Source organism: Pongo pygmaeus, chromosome 23 (genome assembly GCF_028885625.2).
Source record: "Pongo pygmaeus isolate AG05252 chromosome 23, NHGRI_mPonPyg2-v2.0_pri, whole genome shotgun sequence".
NCBI classification, from domain to species: Eukaryota; Metazoa; Chordata; class Mammalia; order Primates; family Hominidae; genus Pongo; species Pongo pygmaeus.
In genome coordinates, this window is record NC_085931.1 from 30,361,274 (window position 1) to 30,381,173 (window position 19,900).

The window sequence follows — 19,900 nt, forward strand, 5'->3', positions numbered from 1 at the left end:
GTCTGTCCACTCTTCACAGAATGCTTTTCTCTACAGCATCTTCTCTGGCTCAGGACCACAGCCATATTTGAGGCTTCATCTTTCAGTGAAACAAGAAAACAGAGCAGAAGCTCCCATGAAGCTGTGGTCCAAATAAAAGATGCTTCGTCCCGGCCAGGCGCGGTAGCTCACGCCCGTAATCCCAGCACTTTGGGAGGCCGAGGCGGGCGGATCACAAGGTCAAGAAATCACCACCCTGGCCGACATGGTGAAATCCCCTCTGTACTAAAAACACAAAAATAAGCCAGGCATCGTGGCATGTGCCTGTAATCCCAGCTACTCAGGGGGCTGAGGGAGGATAATCGCTTGAGACCGAGAGGCGGAGGTCACAGTGAGCCAAGATCGCACCACTGCACTCCAGCCTGGCGAAAAAGTGAGACTTTGTCTCAAAAAATAAGTAAATAAATAAATAAAAAGATGCTTTGTCCCCAATCGCAAATTATTTACAGTCATGCATTGTTAAGCGACAGGGATACGCTCTAAGAAACTCATTAGGCTGTTTCGGCACTGTGGGAACATTCTAGAGTGACTTACACAACCTGGATGCTATCACCTGCTATGCACTAGGCTGGATGGTACAGCCTATTATTCCTCAGCTACAAATCTGCACAGGATGAGACTGTACTGAATAAGACAGGCAGTGGTAGCACAACGGTAAGTACTTGTGTCTCTAAACATATCTAAACATAGAAAAAATACAGTAAAAATACAGTATTCTAATCTGATGGGGCCACTGTTATATATGTGGTCTGTGGTTGATATGTCATTATGTGGCACAAGACTGTGTTCCAAAAAGTAGGATTCGGCCAGCCACGGTGGTTTATGCCTGTAATCCCAACACTTTGGGAGACCAAGGCGAGAGGATCATTTGGGGCCAGGAGATTGACACCAGCCTGGGCAACAAAGTGAGACACTCATCTCTGATAAAAATTAAATTTTTTAGCCAGGCACGGTGGCTCATGCCTGTAATCTCAGCACTTTGGGAGGCCGAGGCAGGCGGATCATGAGGTCAGGAGTTCGAGATCAGCCTCACCAAGATGGTGAAACGCCGTCTCTGCTGAAAATACAAAAATTAGCCGGGCATGGTGGCAGGCGTCTATAATCCCAGCTACTCAGGAGGCTGAGGCAGGAGAATCGCTTGAGCGCAGTAGGCGGAGGTTGCAGTGAGCTATTGCCACTGCACTCCAGCCTGGGCGACAGAGCGAGACTCTGTCTCAAATAAACAAATAAATAAAAATAATAATAATTTTTTTAAAGGTAGGCTTTATTTTAGAATAAAAGGATTTAAGAAAATAAATATATCACAATAAGTACTATTATTACATCTATGCTTCAAAGATAAGAGAGAAGCTTGGGCCAGGCGAGGTGGCTCGTGCCTGTAATCCCAGCACTTTGGGAGGCCGAGGCAGGTAGAGTACCTGAGGCCAGGAGTTCAAGACCAGCCTGGCCAACATGGTGAAACCCCGTCCCTACTAGAATTACAAAAATTAGCCAGGCGTGGTGGCGGACGCCTATAATCCCAGTTACCCGGGAGGCTCAGGCAGGAGAATAGCTTGAACCCAGGAGGCGGAGGTTGCAGTGAGCCGAGATCATGCCACTGCACTCCAGCCTGGGTGACAGAGGGAGACTCCATCTCCAAAAAAAAAAAGAAGAGAGAGAAGCTTGGAACAGCTAAAGCACCCAAGTTTTCAGAGACGTGAGAAACAGCTGGGTCTGGCCTTGAACTGTGTCAGCCTTGTTCCAAAGCCTAGTGTCTTTTCCCCACCCCATGCTGTCACAGCTGCTGGTTTCACCAAGATTGCTATATAAAGGGAAAGGGGGAGCGGGGGAATCTCCTCTCCACCCCTGGCTTTCCTTTTCAGCAACACATTAGAGGAGCAAGCCACAAAGATGATGTCTCAGAGCTCGATATAACCTGGAGAGATGCCAGCACACCAGCTGTCGGCAGAACGACCCCAAGGGCACCCCCAACATGGTTTTCCCAACAAGGCAGCTCATTGGTGCCAACATCAGCACCCCACTCCCAGGTCACCCTCCCACGAGGCAAAGGAACACCTAGGAATCTGGGCTGCTCTGGCAAAACAAGGTGCCCTGAGGACCCCAAAAAGGGCAGCTTGTCCTTCAGGAGAGCTTTATTAAATAAGGCATTCTGAGAAGTGCAAGCTCCCAAAAAACTGCAACAAAAACGTCCCTCACTGGACCGCTCACCTCACTGCCCCAGCACTCAAAGGCTGAGGCAAGGTCCCAGCCCTGCCAGCCCCCTGGGATGTCGCCAGCTGAGGTGAAACCAACAACTCACATATTACTCGTCCACCACAGACCTTCCTTCCTCCCTTCTTGCCACAGAGCAGGACCTGGTGGGTGCTGGGGTACAGAGCTAAGAAAACACAGCCTCTGTCCATCAGGACCTTAAAGATGAGTGAGCCAGCAGGCTGCCTGCTCAGATGCTCAAAATTTCCATGATGAAACACAATGCTCTTTCTTAAAAATAGCATCCTCATTCCAGTAAACCAGCATTCATGGTGGAGTGTGGCTCTGCTAAGGTTTCACTTCTAGTAACTCATTCTTGTTGGCCCCTTTCTAAGTTGTCCAAAAGCCAGAGACGCACAAAGAAGCCTCAAGGAGTCCAACCACTCTCGCCACTCCTGCTCCCAAGCGCAAATCGCCCATGCTGGCCATCAGTGGACACTCAAACTGAATACATTTTGAATGAATGGAGGAAGCAAAGAGGGAGGGGGAGAGGAAAGTGATGGGAGAAAAAAGGGAAGGAGGAGAGGATGGAAGGAAGATTCATTTGACAGAAAGCGCATCACTGTATTTGCAGAAACCTTACTGGATGGTGAAGACTAACTCCTCTATGAGCCAGTAATTCTCCCCCTATCCTATAATAATCTAGTAATGACTGTTTTCATAGTTGTATGGTTCTAATGAAAGATGAAAAATGAATTTAAGAGAATCACAAACTGTCAGGTTAACTGTATACAAAATTTTTGTTCTGTTTTAGCAGAAGTTTCCACACATCAAGCTATCCGGTTACAGTTAAGCTATTTATTAATTACTTAGCCTATCACCTTTGTGCATTTGCACAAAGTACAGGTCACTCACTGCACAGTGGGAGCAAGAGATTGGAAACAAATCTAACCATTTGTTTCAGTCCCTTCCTGCTACTATAACAAAATACCTTAGACTATGTAATTTACAAACAAGGAAATGTATTGCTTATAGTTCTGGAGGCTGCAAAGTCCAAGATGGAGACACCAGTAGATTCAGTATCTGGTAAGGCCCATTCCTTATGCCCTTTTTTTTTTTTTTTTTTTTTTTTGTTTCCAGACAGAGTCTAATTCTGTTGCCCAGGCTGGAGAACAGTGGCATGATCTCCACTCACTGCAACCTCTGCCTACTGGATTCAAGCCATTCTCCTGCCTTAGCCTCCTGAGTAGCTGGGATTACAGGCATGTGCCACCATGCCCGGCTAATTTTTGTATTTTTAAGTACAGATGCGGTTTCACCATCTTGGTCAGACTGGTCTTGAACTCCTGACCTCATCATGATCTGCCTGCCTTGGCCTCCTAAAGTGCTGGGATTACAGGCGTGAGCCACTGTAGCTGGCCTTTTTTTTTTTTTTTAATTAAAAAATCACTGTATTACCCAGGCTGGTGTACAGTGGTACAATCACAGCTCACTGTAGCCTCAAACTCCTGGGCTGAAGCAATCCTCTTACCTTAGCCTCCCAAGTATACGGGACTAAATGCATGTGCCACCATGCCTGGCTAATTTTTTAATATTTTGTAGAGTCAGGGTCTCACTGTGATGTCCAGGGTGGTCTCAAACACCTGGCCTCAGGGATCTTGCATTTCCATATGAATTTAATACTACCATGTCAATTTCTACCCAAAGAGCACTGCTCTTTTAATTGGTATTGTGTTGAATCTACAGACCAATTTAAAAGACTACTACAAGATATTAACAATATTGAGTATTCCAATCTATAAATGACATCACTTTCTATTTATTCAATTTTTCTCAGCAATATTTTATTGTTTTCATTGCACAGGTTGTGCATACATTTCATTATATTTATTGCTAAGTATTTCAATCTCCAATTATTCATGCTAATATACAGAAAAACAAATAACTTTTGTATAGGACCTCGTGTAAACCTTGACACTGCTCAACTCAAAAAGCTTTTATGTGGACTCCTTAGGATTTTCTACATAAATGATCATGTTATCTGCAAATAATGACAGTTTTACTTTACCCTTTCCAAACTTGTATGCTGTCTTTTCTTTCTTTTTTTTTTTTTTTTTTGGTCTTATGCAATTGCACAGGGTAAGAGCTCCAGCAAAATGCTGAACAAAAGTGGTGAGAGTGGGTATCCTTACCTTGCTCCTGATCCTGGTGGGAAAGCATTCAGTCTCCAGATTAAGTATGATGCTAGCTGTGGAGTTCCCACAGGTCTCCTTCTACTTCTAGTTTGCTAAAGAGTTTTACTATGAATGGGTGTAAAATTTTGTCAAATAGTTTTCTAAAGATGTTGAGATTAATGTTGTTTTTTTTTTAATTTTTTTTTCCTCTTTTATTGTGTTGAGGTAAATTTTAACCTTGCACCCCTGGGATACATCACACTTGGTAATGATGGATTATCGTTTTTATATATTGCTGGATTCAGTTTTGTTAATGTGTGCTTTTATATTGCATCTATAACCATCTATAATCATGAGGAATACTGGCTAGCCGTTTTCTTTTTTTGCAATGTCTTTGTCTGGTTTTGCTATCAGACAATGCTAGCTTCCTAAAATGAACTGGAAAGTCCTTCTACTCTTCTGTTTTCTGAAAGACTGTATAAAATTGGAATTATTTCTTCCGCAAAGGATTGATTCAATTAACTAGTAAAACCACCTGGGCCTAGAGTTTTCTATGTGGGAAGCCTTTTTATTTTAAACTTTTATTCTGAAACACGTATGGATTCCCAGGAAGTTGTAAAGACAGTACAGCAAAGTCCCATATACTCCTCATTCACTTTCCCCCAACTGTCTGTGGATAATGAATTCCCTCAGCTTTTATTTGCCTAAAAAATTTTAATTTTACTTTTTTTTTTTTTTTTAAATACACAGAATTCTAAGTTGACAGGGTTTTTCTTTCACATTTGAAGATGCCATTTTGGGCTGGGCACAGTGGCTCACTTTGGGAGGCCGAGGAAGGTGAATCACCTGAGTCCAGGAATTTGAGACAAGCCTGGGCAACATGGAGAAACCCCATCTCTACTAAAAATACAAAAATTAGCCGGGCGCCATGGCATGCACCTGTAGTCCCAGCTACTCAGGAGGCTGAGGCAGGAGAAGAATCACTTGAATCCAGGAGGCAGAGGTTGCAGTGAGCCAAGGTCATGCCACTGCATTCCAGCCTGGGCGACAGAACTAGACTCCATCTCAAAAAAAAAAAAAAAACCCAACCATTTTGTTGTCTTCTGACTTGCACAGTTTCTAACTAGAAGTCTGTGATCATTCTCACCTGCCTGTCCTTAAGAGTTTCTTATCACTGTTTGTCACCAATGCCTTAATGGGCATGGGGATGAGGGTGTTTGTATATTTATATATGCTTATCTTGCTTTAGCTTCCTGATTTTCTTGGATCTATGAGTATATAATTTCCATCAAATTTGGATGGATTTTGGCTATTATTTCCTCAAAAAAAAATTTTTTTTAAAGATGGAGTCTCCCTGTGTCACCCAGGCTGGAGTGCAGTGGTGCAATCTCAGCTCACTGCAACCTCTGCCTCCCGGGTTAAAGTGATTCTCCTGCCCCAGCCTCCCAAGTAGCTGGGACTACAGGCACACACCACCATGCCTGCCTAATTTTTTGTAATTTTAGTAAAGACGGGGTTTCGCCATGTTGCCCAGGCTGGTTTCAAACTCCTGAGCTCAGGTGATCTGCCCACATCGGCCTCCCAAAGTGCTGGGATTACAGGCGTGAGCCACTGCGTCCAGCCTATTTCTTCAAATGTTTTTTCAGACACACTTCCCACTCTGCCCCCTGACCCGCCTTTTTTTCTTGGGCTCCAATTTCAGGTATGTAGGACCACTTAATTTCATCCCACAAGTCAGGGGTTCAGTTCATTTTTTTCCCCAGTCTTTTTACCTCTCTGTTACTCATTATGGACAGATTCTACTGCTATGTCCTCAAACATACTCATCTTTTCCTCTATTTTTTTTTTTTTTTTTTTTTTTTTTTTGAGACGGAGTCCTGCTCTGTCGCCCAGGCTGGAGTGCAATGGCACAATCTCAGCTCATTGCAACCTCCGCCTCCTGGGTTCAAGCAATTCTCCTGCCTCAGCCTCCTGAGTAGCTGGGATTACAGGCACACACCACTGTGCCTGGCTAATTTTTTTGTAGTTTTAGTAGAGATGGGGTTTCGCCATGGTGGCCAGGCTGGTCTTGAACTCCTGAACTCAGGTGATCCACCTGCCTTGGCCTCCCAAAGTGCTGGGATTACAGGCATGAGCCACCGCACCTGGCCTCCTCTATTCTTTTTCATATCTTTCACTTCTCTCTTCATCTGTGCATGCTTCCCTTTACATACTTAAGCAGAGATCATATTTACATCGATGCATGCTAATCCTATCATTTCTATCCGTTCTAGATCTGCATCTATTGACTGATTTTTCCCCTGGTTATAGGTGACATTTTCCTGCTTCTTCATTGTCTAGTAATTTTTTATTGCATGCCAGATTATGATGGAGTCTTATATTTTGCTGTATTCCTTTAAAAATTATTACTTTGGCAAATAAGTACGCTACTGTATTAGTTACCTATGCTGCATGACAAATTACTTCAAATCTTTAGTGGCTTAAAACAATCCATTTATGATCTCATAGTTTCTGTGGGTCAGAAAGCTTAGCGGAGTGCCTCTGGCTCAAGGTCTAGCACGAGGAGGCAATCAAGTTGTCAGCAGGGCTGCAGTTATCTCGAGGATCGAAGATCTGCTTCCAAGCTCATCTACATGGCTGCTGGCAAGCTTCAGAAGATCTGTTCCCACACTTCCTAATGTGGGCCTCTCTGCAGGGCTGGCTCACAACATGGGAACTGGGATTCCCCGGAGTAGGTGGCTCTAAGTGATAGCAAGAGGAGCATTCAAGGCAGAAGCAAAGCTTTTCGTAACTATTTTAGCAGTGATAACCTTATCCCACCACTTCTTTTGCTTTGCCATATTCACTGGAAGCAAATCACGAGCTGCAGCCAACACTCAACAGGAGCAAATTACACAAGGAGCAACTACCACCAATTGGGAATCGCTGGGGAACATTTTAGAGGCTGCCTACTATAGCTACTTAAGGATCTCCTTGGTCCTTCTGCATCTTATTTTTAAAGATCTTTTACGGCAAATCTAGAATACTATTTACTCTGAGGGTATTTAGTTCTATGATACTTTCAGGTGTGGTCCTTTAGGAGTCTATAATGAATGCCATCTATTCAAAGAGGTGTCCCACAGTGGCTGGTGGGAACTCAAATGATTTCCTGCCCTAGGTGAACTACCAGAAGTGTTTGCCTGATAGCTCCCTGTTCCTGGAAATTGTTCCTGGAAAATTATTCTTGCGGGGCTGTTCCTGGAAAATTATCCTTGTGGGGTTTCACCCAATGCAGGTACAGGTTGGTATTCAGGCAGACTCAAAGGGATGCCTGTGCAGATTTCTATGCTCCTTTCTCTATGCAGCTCCCTCCTCCCAGTATCTGCCCTGCAAATTCGAGCAGTCGCCTTCTCCTTGAATGTTGATTTGTGTTTACTCAGATCCAATTGGTTTTCTCTTCCCTGCTCCATGTAGGTTCATCTTCCCTGCACCACCACCTGGAAATTGCCTCCGGGAAAAGACTGTGGGCCACAGTAGGACTTACCTCATTTTAAAATTTTTGTTCAGGGGTCACAGTTACGTACAATGTCTGAAAATAATTGCTTCTTATATTTTGTCCATCTTTCTATTAATAGTTGTTTGTGATGGCAGAATAATCCAGCCTGTTACTCCCACATAGCTAGGAGTAGAATTCCTACCCAGAGAGTTTTGAAAAATGAACAATCCCAATCTTAGGCCCCAGTCCCCAGAGATTATGATTTACCAGGATGAGGTCTGGGAATTTTACGTGTTTAAAAACTCTCCACATGATTTTTATATACGATTAGGTTTGAGAAGCACTGTACTAACTAATCATGTACTAAAAAGCTACTGAATGTAGCTTATAAGTATTAGCTTTTTGCAACTTGTAGAAATATTTTTCACCTCCTATCTTTACAAAGATTTACAAAGTGATGCCTCGTACATTAAACGTCAACTGATAAACACCACTTAAAGAAAGTTCATCTTATTTGAAGTTTATTACATTTGGCATCTTTATTTTGCTTTTATCTATATTTTCAGAATTTTAGATGAAGTTTGATTAATAGGGAGCACATAAAAAAGCATTAAATCAGCTGCGCACAGTGGCTCACGCCTGTAATCCCAGCACTTTGGAAGGCTGAAGAGGGCAGATTGCTTGAGGTCAGGAATTTGAGACCAGCTTGGCCAACATGGTTAATACCATCTCTACTAAAAATACAAAAATTAGCTGGGTGTGGTGGTGCACACCTGTAATCCTGGCTACTTGGAGGCTGAGGCATGAGAATCACTTGAACCCAGGAGGTGGAGGTTGCAGTGAGCCGAAATCATGCCACTTCATTCCAGCCTGGGCAACAGAGTGAGACTCTGTCTCAAAAAAAAAAAAGGTCATTACATGGTGGAACAGTATTCCCTTCCCTTCTTTTTAAATTACGACATGATGTCAGGCATGGTAGTTCATGCCTGTAATCCCAGCACTTTGGGAGGACCAGGCAGGTGGATTACCTGAGCTCAGGAGCTCAAGACCAGCCTGGGCAATGTGGCAGAACCCTGTCTTTACCAAAAACACAGAAAATAGCTGGGCATGGTGGTGCACGCCTGTGGTCCCAGCTACTTGGGAGGCTGAGGTGGGAGGACTGGTTGGGCCTGGGAGGCAGAGGTTGTGCAGTGAGCCGAGATCATGCAACTACACTCCAATCTGGGTGACAGTGAGACCCCGTTTCGGGGGAGGAAAAAAAAAAAAGACATAACATCTTGTATATACATGCAAATACAAAGCCACGAACTCACAATATAAATGCAGAGGGAGTACACTAGTAAACACAGCACAAATGTCTCAACTCGAAATGAAAATGCTCCCCAACACCATTATTTTAGGGAAGAGGTGCAGCCAGGGCTACCCTTTATCACAGGATAATGAGGTTTAGGCAATGTTTCCTTTGGCTACTCTCACCTATGTGGAAATACTCCGCCTCAACTATACTGTCCAAAAGCGGCTAAATAAAATGCACAATGAGCGGCCTCTTGAGCACTACTGAATAGCCCTCTGCCCCGCTTCTCAACTGCATTCCACAATGGCATGGAGGAGCAACTTTTAAACTTGTTTCTAATGTATCAATAATGACCTGTGCCGGACCGGTTACAAAACAGCCCTCATGAATCACGCTTCTCTGAATTCATGCCTTGTGCACCCCTTCCACTCTGAATCGCAGCTGCCCTGTGACTTGCTTGGATTAAAATAGCAGGACAGAAGTGTCACTGTCCAAGTTCCAAGCTTAGGTCTTCAGAAGCTTTGCTAACTTCCATTTTCAGTCTCTTGGAGCTGGAGATAACCATGCTGTGAAGGAGCCTGAGAAGACAAATCACATGAAGAAAGCGGCCCAGGAATCCTGTTGAGCCCAGGCCCTATCCCACCTTCTCTATGAATTCAACTGCAGGAATGAGCCCAGGAAAGCCAGCAAAGAATTGCCTAGTCAACTCAGAGAAATGTGAAAACTAACAGAACTGTTCTTTCAAGCCACTAAGTTCTGAAGTGATTTGCTATGCAGTAAAGGCTGAGACATGGCAACCACATATTCTACTCAAGAGACACCTCTGTGTCTTAGTGCAGTGACTAAAGTCACTGAATCCAGACAGCCTAGCTCTGAACCCCCACTCTACCACTTAATTGCACGAACCTCGGCAAGTTACTTAACTTTTCTGGGCCTCAGTAACCACATGTGAAAAATACAGATAAGAACAGTACCTAATACCCAAGAGTTGTAAGGATTAAATGAGTTAACATTATAAAGCATTCAGAACAGTGTAGAACACATAGCAAGTGTTCAATTGTTGCTATCATTATTAGAGTCTATCAGAATAATACAATTTACACTTATATAATTTATCTCTATTAAAGATACTTACAGTATTTTAGGAAACAAATTCTAGATACATCCCTGCTGAGGTAGTCATTTACCCAACTAATACAGGTGTATATGACTGTGAAGAAAAGGCTTCAACTTTCAGATTCTGAGGCCCTAAGAGCCTCCTGTGGTTCCAGGCACTCACCTGCATAGGGGACACAGCTGCTGCAGGAGGGGTTTTCATAGGACTTGGGCTCAGGGGTGTTCGAGGAATTGCAGCTGCAGCAGGGTTTGGTACTACAAAAACAACAAACGGAAATAACGTCACTGTACAGTGGAAGCTTAACTGGTCTCCACTTAAGGACTCGCCTGATTACCCAATGCTCTCAAACCCTGCTGGACACTGTCTTGGCTGACGTCTAGCCTCTGCTGAACATCTGTAGCCGTGTCTTAGCACACAGGTGCTTTTCCTCCCATCAGGTGAATTATTTGCATCCGTAGAGTAGTCATGCTTATTTCTAACCCTTGTTATGGCAGTCATTTTGTTTTTGTTATTTAATTATGTTATGTAGTTAAAGTGCTCCATAAAGCAATGAAATTCAAGTAGTAAAACCCAAGAGGAGTATTTACATAACTATATCAGGTAAGAAGCCTGGCAGGTAAAGGATGTTCAACAGTTGCATATTAAACAAAAGAATGAGGAACTCCTGCTTGTCTTTCCTCAATTCCTCCTGCAGAGTCCATCACTTCACATATATTTTCTGATTTGTATTTAACGCAGGGATGTGGAATCACTTGTTGGCATATCAGTCTCTCTCTCTCTATAATAAACTGCTGAAAAGTAGTTTATGTTTTTAGAATTTATTAATTTCCAGACAGTTGAGCATAGCACAGATTCTGGTAAAGGCTGCAAAAATGATTATTCATTTGATGCTGAATTAAATTAAAAATGGGATACAAACACACAGTGTGGAAAGATGAAGCAGATCACTGTGGACTTTTTTAATGCAGCCAATATAAACATGAATATATTTACTTACATTTAGAATTGATATCTTTAGATGTATTCTCACGTACTAAGACAAAATTCACAAAACATAAAGTTAACCGTTTAAAAATGTGCAGTTCAGTGGCATTTAGTGCATTCACGATATTACGCAACCATCACCTCTACCTAGTTACAAAACATTTCATCATTCCAAAAGAAAACCTAGTATCCCAATAGTCACTTCCCATCCACTGTCCTGCCAGCATCTGGCAATCTGCTTTCTGTCTCTATGGACTGACCTAGTGTGAATATTTAACATAAATGGAATCTTACAATATGTGACCTGTTGTATCTGGCTTCCTTCAATAAACATAATGTTGTAAAGATTCATCCATGTTAAAGTATGTGTTACTACTTCATTCCTTCTTGTGGCTGAATAATATTCCATTGTATGAATATACCACATTTTGTTTATCCATTCATCCAATGCATGGATACTTGGGTTGCTTTCATCTATTAGCTATTGTGAGCAGAGCTGCTACGAACATTTAAGTACAAGCACAGATGCTTCTCGATTTATGATGGAGTTACGTCCTGATAAACCCATCATAAGCAAGTCAAAAATGCATTTAATACACCTAACCTCCCAAACATCCCAGCTTAACCTTGCCTACCTTAAACAAGATCAAAACATTACATTAGCCTACAGTTAGGCAAAATCATCTAACATGAAGCCTATTTTATAATAAATGGCTATGTTGAATAACTCATTTAAATTACTGAATGCTGTACTGAATGTGTATCACTGGCACTACTGTAAAGTCAAAAAATCAAAAGTTAAAGTATCGTTAAGTCAGGGACTGTATTTGTCTGATTATCTATTTCAGTTCTTTTGAATATATAATTAGAAGTAGAATTGCTGGGTCATTTACATATATTTTATTATAAAATAACATGAGGCTTTTTAAAAACATTAGTATGAAGCAGTTTTGTGCATTAAAGCATGCTTTACTAACATTTTGAATAGGTGTATAATTTTAATTTAATGTAGACATTCCATTATCAATTTGATTTTCAAAGCATATATATATTTTATTCTTTAGAGACAGAGTCTTGCTCTGTTGTCCAGGCTAGAGTACAGTGGCTATTAACAGGTGCGGTGATAGCATGTTACCGCCTCGTCCTCGTAAGTAGTTGGAACTACAGGCACTTGTCAGCTCAAAGCATATATATTTTAAAGTTCTCCTTTCATCTTACCCCATCATATTACCCAGAGGTGGCCACTAACAACAGTTCTGGGTACATCTTTCTTGCACTTTAAATGCAAAAACATTTAGTTATCTAAGTACCTTAAAAAAACAAGACCACACACACTATATATGTACACACACACATATAGGTATATATAGATATATACACACATATATATATGTACTGGCCTGCAACTTACTATAAAGGATTGCAGCGCACAGAGCCACTGCTCTGGTGGCACACTTGAATAAAGGACCACAGACATGTTTTAACATCAGTACTTTGAGATCTATGTCATCCTTATTAAAATATGCATAGTATTTTACTGTATTAATTGGTCATAACTGTCTTAATCCTTTTAGTAGGTGTTTAAGCAATTTCTAGGTGTTCCATTTTTCCAAACAATGCTATACTGAAAACTCTGTATATGTATACATATGTATACATACACATATACAGAGTTTTTCATACATAATACTATCTTTATACATAATACTTGTGCCAGTACTAAGTATAACAACTTCAGAGTCTGTAAAGATAGTATTATACATAATACTATCTTGTATTATACATAATACATATAAAGATGGTATTATACATAATACCATCTTTATGCATAATACTTGTGCCAGTACTAAGTATAACAACTTCAGAGTCTATGAATATGGCATTTTAAACTGGAAGGTGTTGCCTAACAGTCCTCCAGAATGTCTACACCAACAGTGTGTAGGAGTATACATGTGGCTTTTGCTCTGCTTTTAAAGTCAATGAAAACTCATTTGTGTATAATCACAGAATACAGATTCTAGTAGCCTGTTAATAAAGTTTAAAGAATTTCTAGATAAAAATTTGAGCTTCAGGACATATTACAATTAACTGTTTGAAAAAACCACAACGCTTTTCCTTTCCCAGAGCTGAGGAAGTTAGATGAAAAAAAGTCAGTCATTTGAAAGTGGGAAGAGTAAGCCTCTAGAGCTTGTATGAAAGAAAGCCCGGCTTGATTCAGAACCTGAAGTGCCGTGTAGGACTACAGTGAGTGAGGGAAGAGTGGTTCAACTGAGGCAAAGAGTAGGCAGGGGTCAGACCATGGAGGCATTTGGGAATCTGAATTTCATTTCAACTATAATAAGCAACTGAAGGACTTTAAACAAGAAAAGATATTTTTATCACGGGATGAAACAGGGAGATTAATTTGGAGGTTACTGAAATTACTGGTTGATGGTGGCTTGAACTAAAGCTTGTGCCACTAGAGATGGAGAGAAGACAAAGCAAAGATATCCATGATGTAGGCTGTATCAACAGAATTTGCTAGTAATGGACTAGATGTAGTGGTAAGAAAGAACAAGAATTTAAGGAAGATCCCCAGACTTTTGGCTTAAGTAACTGGGTAGAGTGATGCTGCCATTGATGCATGGGGAGGAGGCTGAAGATGGCAGACAAGAGTTTGGTTTTTGGATGTCAGATGTCCAGGAGACACCTGAGGGTCCATGTCAAGTAGGCATCTGGATAGACATGACTGAGGAGTTTAGAGGAAGGGAAGAGCTAAAGTTATACATCTGGAAGTTCTTAGGCATAGAAAACCTACTTAAAGTAACAGGAATGTGTGTGATCCACCGAGGGTGAGAAGACACATCTCTGCTTGGGATTAAGGCTTCTGTCTAAGACTAACACCTCTGAAGCTGAAGAGATCTCAAACCTTCTATTAAATATCACCTTCTGTTAAGTCTAGTGCATTAATACTATATGAAAGTTAATGGGACTAAGAGTAAGACAGTAAAGAATACCAAATCAGACCAGAGAATATAAGGTAAGTAAACACAACCGCATGCAGTAGGCACAATGTAGGAGAAATTAATTACCTTGAGATGCACTGTCAAAGGACTTGATGAGGGTTTTTACTGTAGGAGTTGGCTCTGAGGAAGTCGAGGACCTTCTACTCAGTCCCATTCCCTGCCTTAAGGCTGCCAAATCTCTCTCAACGGCATTCATGTAATTGTATACCCAGCCTCGCTCCTCCTCTTGCCTGAAAATAATATTGAAATCAGAGCATTTTTACATAGGTACTAGAACATACACACTTTCCCTGCCCAGCTGAAAGGCACTAAAAACTATCAGTTTAATGGCCGGGCGCGGTGGCTCACACCTGTAATCACAGCACTTTGGGAGGCCAAGGCAGGAGGATCACGAGGTCAGGAGATCAAGACCATCTTGGCTAACACAGTGAAACCCCGTCTCTACTAAAGATACAAAAAATTAGCCAGGCGCGGTGGCAGGCGCCTGTAGTCCCAGCTACTTGGGAGGCTGAGGCAGGAGAATGGCGTGAACCCATGAGGCAGAGCTTGCAGTGAGCCGAGATAGTGCCACTGCAGTCCGGCCTGGGTGAAAGAGCGAGACTCCATCTCAAAAAAAAAAAAACTATCAGTTTAAAAAAATTGTATCAGTTGAGCTTAGTAAATTACCTGGTCTAATGTTCTCATTTGCTTGGTAAATACCAGGAAATGATGCTGAAATTTTTATATCAGGTTATCCTAAGTAAGTTAAGCAACCATCAAATTCCATTTTCATCTGAGTAAGTGTAAGGTAAGGACATCAGTAATCAATTAGCAGTAAAATAGGAGGTAGACTGGCTCAGAGCTGAGACTCCCCAGGTCCTGTGCTGCCGAGAAGGCCCTTCTCAGGAGTCTGGAGGTTCACCAGTACCTGATACTGTATAATATTAATTTATACTGGTATAATATTAATCTATACTGGCTCTAGCTAATACATCATGCTTAGCCCACACTCTTTAAAAAAATAAAAATAAAAACGAGGCAAGTGGTGTAGACTTCAAATAGAATTCTACAAAAAAAAAAAAAGCCCAGACCCATATTAGTAACATGAGTCCCCTAGAAGCTCAGTGTGATGCATCCTGAGTCATCTGAAAAAATCAATTCCATTTCATTTCTGGCACATTCTAAATTCACTATGCTGACTAACACAGAATTCTTTCATCTGGAATGAGATTACAATTGCAGAGTTTGTACATGTCATATAACTATCAAGTACGTGAATAAAAATTAAGCCAGTCCTTAGGAAAAATCCGTCTTTGGTGGCCATTTGGCCTTCTGACAGTATTTTGCCTCAAGATGTACCACAGGCTCTTAAGGTCATTTAGCTGTCATGATTACAACTTTCTTTTCTTTTTTTTGAGATGGAGTTTCGCTCTTGTTGCCCAGGCTGGAGTGCAGCGGCGCATCTCAGCTCACCACAACCTCCGCCTCCCAGGTTCAAGTGATTCTCCTGCCTCAGTCTCCCGAGTAGCTGGGATTACAGGCATGTGCCACCACGCCCGGCTAATTTTGTATTTTTAGTAGAGACTGGGTTTCTCCATGTTGGTCAGGCTGGTCTCAAACTCCTGACCTCAAATGATAACGCCCACCTAGGCCTCCCAAAGTGCTGGGACTACACGCATGAGCCACTGCGCCCGGCTGATTAGAACTTTTAATAAAAAATCTATAACAGTGATTATCAAACTTTTTGATCTTAGAGCCCCTTTCTACTCCTAAAAATGAGTAAGGACCCCAAAAAGCTTTTGTTTATAATAGCTGTCTTCCATTAAAACTAAAAATACATAAAAATATTTAATCATCTAAAAATAAAAATAAATACAGGGCTAATATATTTTTATGAAAAATAACTATGTTTTCCAAAACCAAAAAAAAATTAGTAAGGAGAGTAACAGGGCTTTGCATTTTTAAATCATCTCTTTAATGTCTGGCTTAAGAGTAAACAGCTAAACTCTCATTTCTTCTGTATTCAACCTATTTTGATATGAAAAAAAGCAAGTCTTACATAGATAAGGCAGGTGGAAAAGGGAAGATTTTAATAGCCCTTTTAGATAACTGTAGCTGTTCTTCTTTGATAACTGCACTAAAATGCAACAAGTAGTAACTTAAAAGTTAGCTCCAATGTGGAATCTGCAACCATATAAGTGAACTTTTCCTATTCTGCCCATTAAAATCCACTGGTCAATCTTGTTTAACATCACAGACTGGCTGTAAGGAAAATATTAGTTCACTGAATTACACAGATTTTCTAAATTCTGTCATTATACATTTTTTTAAGTCGCAATGATCTCATCAGAAGACACCTTATGGGAAGCTGCCAAACTCACCAATGGTAAATTACAAGTTTTCCAAAATCCTAACATTCACTTCAAAGCCCACATTTTATCACTGGCAACGAATACTGTCAGTTGTTTTCCTTTAAGTGATAGGCTGTCTTAATTGTTTTCACAAAATATCCACCAAATAACACCAAAGTCTGAATGATGCACAGTTTGTCTGTCATTCTCAAGTAAAAAAATGGCATTCCATGAAAAAAGAAAGCAGTTCAAACTAACCACAGCACTTTCCTCAACGTGACCTCACTCTTCAGTATAGTCTTGAGTTTAGCAGATAAAGCACAAGTGCTTTTTCTGTACTTCCCATTTTGTCACACAGAATGCTAAAGAGTGTACTCAAGGACCAGGATTTAGTAAAATTAATAATTTACTGTTTTACCAAGGACATCTTTAAGTGAAACCTACATTAAAAAAAAACTGCAAGTATGTGGTGGTGAAGAGTATAATGACTATGAGTGCAATTTATTGCCAAGACCTTGGTTAATCAACAGTTTACACTTGCTTTTCACTAACAGTTTAGAAGTCAACACAGTGAAAAGGGCAAACAATGTGATGGTATTATGAAGACAGTTTGACCTCACAGAGTCCTTAAAGGGCCTTAGGGACACCCAGCAATCTGCAGGCCTCACTCTGAGAACCACTGCCCTACAAGATGCTACCTCTTTCAGAAAGCATTTTAAAAACATGTGTCTTAAAGTCTTATGAATTTTTGAGATCCAAAGGAATGAAACTTTAACAGTAGAATTTCATTCACTCAGGATAACTACAGAATGAAGCATTTCTGATACGTTATTCGTTTAATAATATAAAGAAAAAAAGTAACGTAATACATGTTTTATACTAGTAGAGAAACAATAATCTGTCTCATTCCATGTTCTGCTTAAGGAATCCAATGAAAAATGCTTAGCAATACTTTTCTCTGACCCATTTACTAGAGCAAGGCAATAATAAGACCATTTTTTAAAGATATACTGTTAGTTTTCTAAATTTCTTCCTATGCCCACTTAATAATTACTCAAACTAAGGAATAATCAAATTCTTAGTAATAACCTCAAACACAAAAATACTATCCCCTACTCTTAGATGGAGTCTCACTGTGGAGCTCACATGTCACGACTGTCATTTCATCTAATAATTTTCATCAGTTTCCAATGATGTCTATGTTACATGGGGGAAAAAAACCTACTGCGGAGATTCATGTGATTATAAGATAAAACAAGTGAAAATTCCTCAAGTAAGTGATAGAGAGAAACTCACTTTGCATTCTTTACTTGGGTCTCCAAAAATACCAGCTAAAGTATACTGATCATTGGCCTGAGCACTTGGCAGGCATTATCTTATTTAATCCTTATGACAACACTGTAAGGCAGGTAGTATTGTGTCATTTTCAAGATGAGAAAACTGAGGCTCAGGGAAGTCAAGACTTCTGACCAAGATTACAGCTAGTAAGAGGCAGAGCTGGACATGAGCCAAGAATATCTGTCTCCAGAGTCCACATCCTTAATCATGAGGCTACACAATCTAAAGAAAATTAATAGGGCTGGACTGTGGGGCTGGGGGAAAGGAGAATCATGTGAGAGACCATCCTGGCTCCCTCCAGAGTTGTGGATCACTGATACTGACAACTCTGAAAGATCCACATAGACGGTACTAGTTTACATGTGCCATAAAATGAGGCCCAGAAAAGCTGAGTAACTTCCATCAGATCCAAACTCAGTAAGTATCAAACTCCACATTTTTTCCATAGCACCACATCAAAAATTGGGATTTAAGTGTTCTCTACTGAAACATAAGTACACAACAGGTTTCTCAGAACTTACTTGCGTGACTTTATTTCCTCCAATTCTTTTGTGAGTTTCTCATTTTTTTCTTGAGCCTCATGTAACCAGCGCTTCAGATCACCAATCTCCTCTTGGGCTTCAGATTTAATGTCATTTGCAATGACTACTGCAGTCTGGAGATCAGCCTGAAACTGCCGCCATTCCACAGATTCTTCCTATATTAAAAAACTAACTTTTTATGTCCAAAAGAGAGCAATCAAGATTTATTTAAAAGCAATAAAATTTGTTTATGATTGGATTGCTATAACGCACTAATGCTTCCAAATGATGATTAATTTTTTTAATCCCAGAGAACTGCTATTATCTAACAGGCAATGCAACTATTATTAGTGAACTTGTTCTTAATAAAGAAGATTTTCCAGCTGATCTGCCTACTGAGGCATCAAGTACTCAGAGTGCTCAACAGATATTAATGATAATAATGTCAAGCTTCCCTTCTTCATCAAGTTTCAAAGCAAGTCTTATGAAAATAAACATCATCCAGAATTTATGGATCTTTACCTCTGAAAAGCACAAGAAGGTATATAATGGTATGTGAACCATACAGTGAAAAACTATAAATACCCTGACATCAAAACCTAACAGGAAAAAAAAAAAAAAAATCAAAAGAAAAGGAAGAGGAAGAGGAAGCCAGAAGAAAAACACTAAACTCAATATAGGCAGGCAAAATTATACAAAGAGGCAGTAAGGAACTACGTGGTCTGTTGCTTCCCACAGTCATGGAGGATGCGGGTGTGTCCGGGTGGGGAAGTCTCCCTGGGACTCACCTCCATCAGAGCCATAGCTGGGGCATGCCTGAGCCCCATGCCCCCCATACCTGTAAAGCAATTTTCTTACACCATGAAAGCAGCCTGAGCAACTGTGGTATGACCCAAACGACTGAGTAGCTTTCTCCCTACTCCCTGCAGCATGGCTGCATTGCTGTTGGCAAGATGGATCATGGCCACAAAATGAAGAAAACTTGTATGAAAACAGACTAGTTTGGGGCACCTTATAACCAAAAGCTAATAATCTTTCTTACACTTTTTCCCCAAATCTGTCTTTCTAAAATTACTACCCATAAATTTCTACAGGTCGAGTATCACTTATCCAAAACCATTTCAGATTTAAGATTCTTTGGATTTTGGAATATTTGCACTATACTTAACAGCTAAGCATCCCAAATCTGAAAATCCGAAATCCAAAATGCTCCAATAAGCATTTCCTTTGAGTATCATGCCATCACTCCAAGAGTTGCAAATTTTGGAATATTTTAGATTTCAGAATGTCTGGTTAGGGATACTCAACCTATAGTACATTCTTCTACCCAAAATCTAGCACCAATCCCAATTTGAAATGATAGCATTTGCTTTCTGCCCAAAGCCCAATGGGGCCAGTATTATCACTGTATCCAAAACTTAAGATGAATGATA

The 19,900-nt window shown here is 40.7% G+C and overlaps 1 protein-coding gene across 8 annotated transcripts in view; it reads right to left on the reverse strand.

Moving 5' to 3' along the window:
- LOC134739258 (cytospin-A-like) overlaps window positions 1-19,900 on the reverse strand; it is a 177,432-nt gene that overhangs the window by 100,354 nt on the left and 57,178 nt on the right. For all 8 annotated transcript variants that reach the window (XR_010125866.1, XR_010125867.1, XM_063662787.1 and 5 more), the window contains 3 exons: window positions 18,468-18,643; window positions 14,345-14,508; window positions 10,452-10,543 (listed from right to left, as the gene is read on the reverse strand). Coding sequence is in view for 6 of the 8 variants with exons in the window: in XM_063662787.1 (XP_063518857.1) it covers window positions 10,452-10,543; window positions 14,345-14,508; window positions 18,468-18,643 (432 nt within the window). In the remaining 2 variants the exon portion in view is untranslated. The remainder of the gene's footprint in view (window positions 1-10,451; window positions 10,544-14,344; window positions 14,509-18,467; window positions 18,644-19,900) is intronic.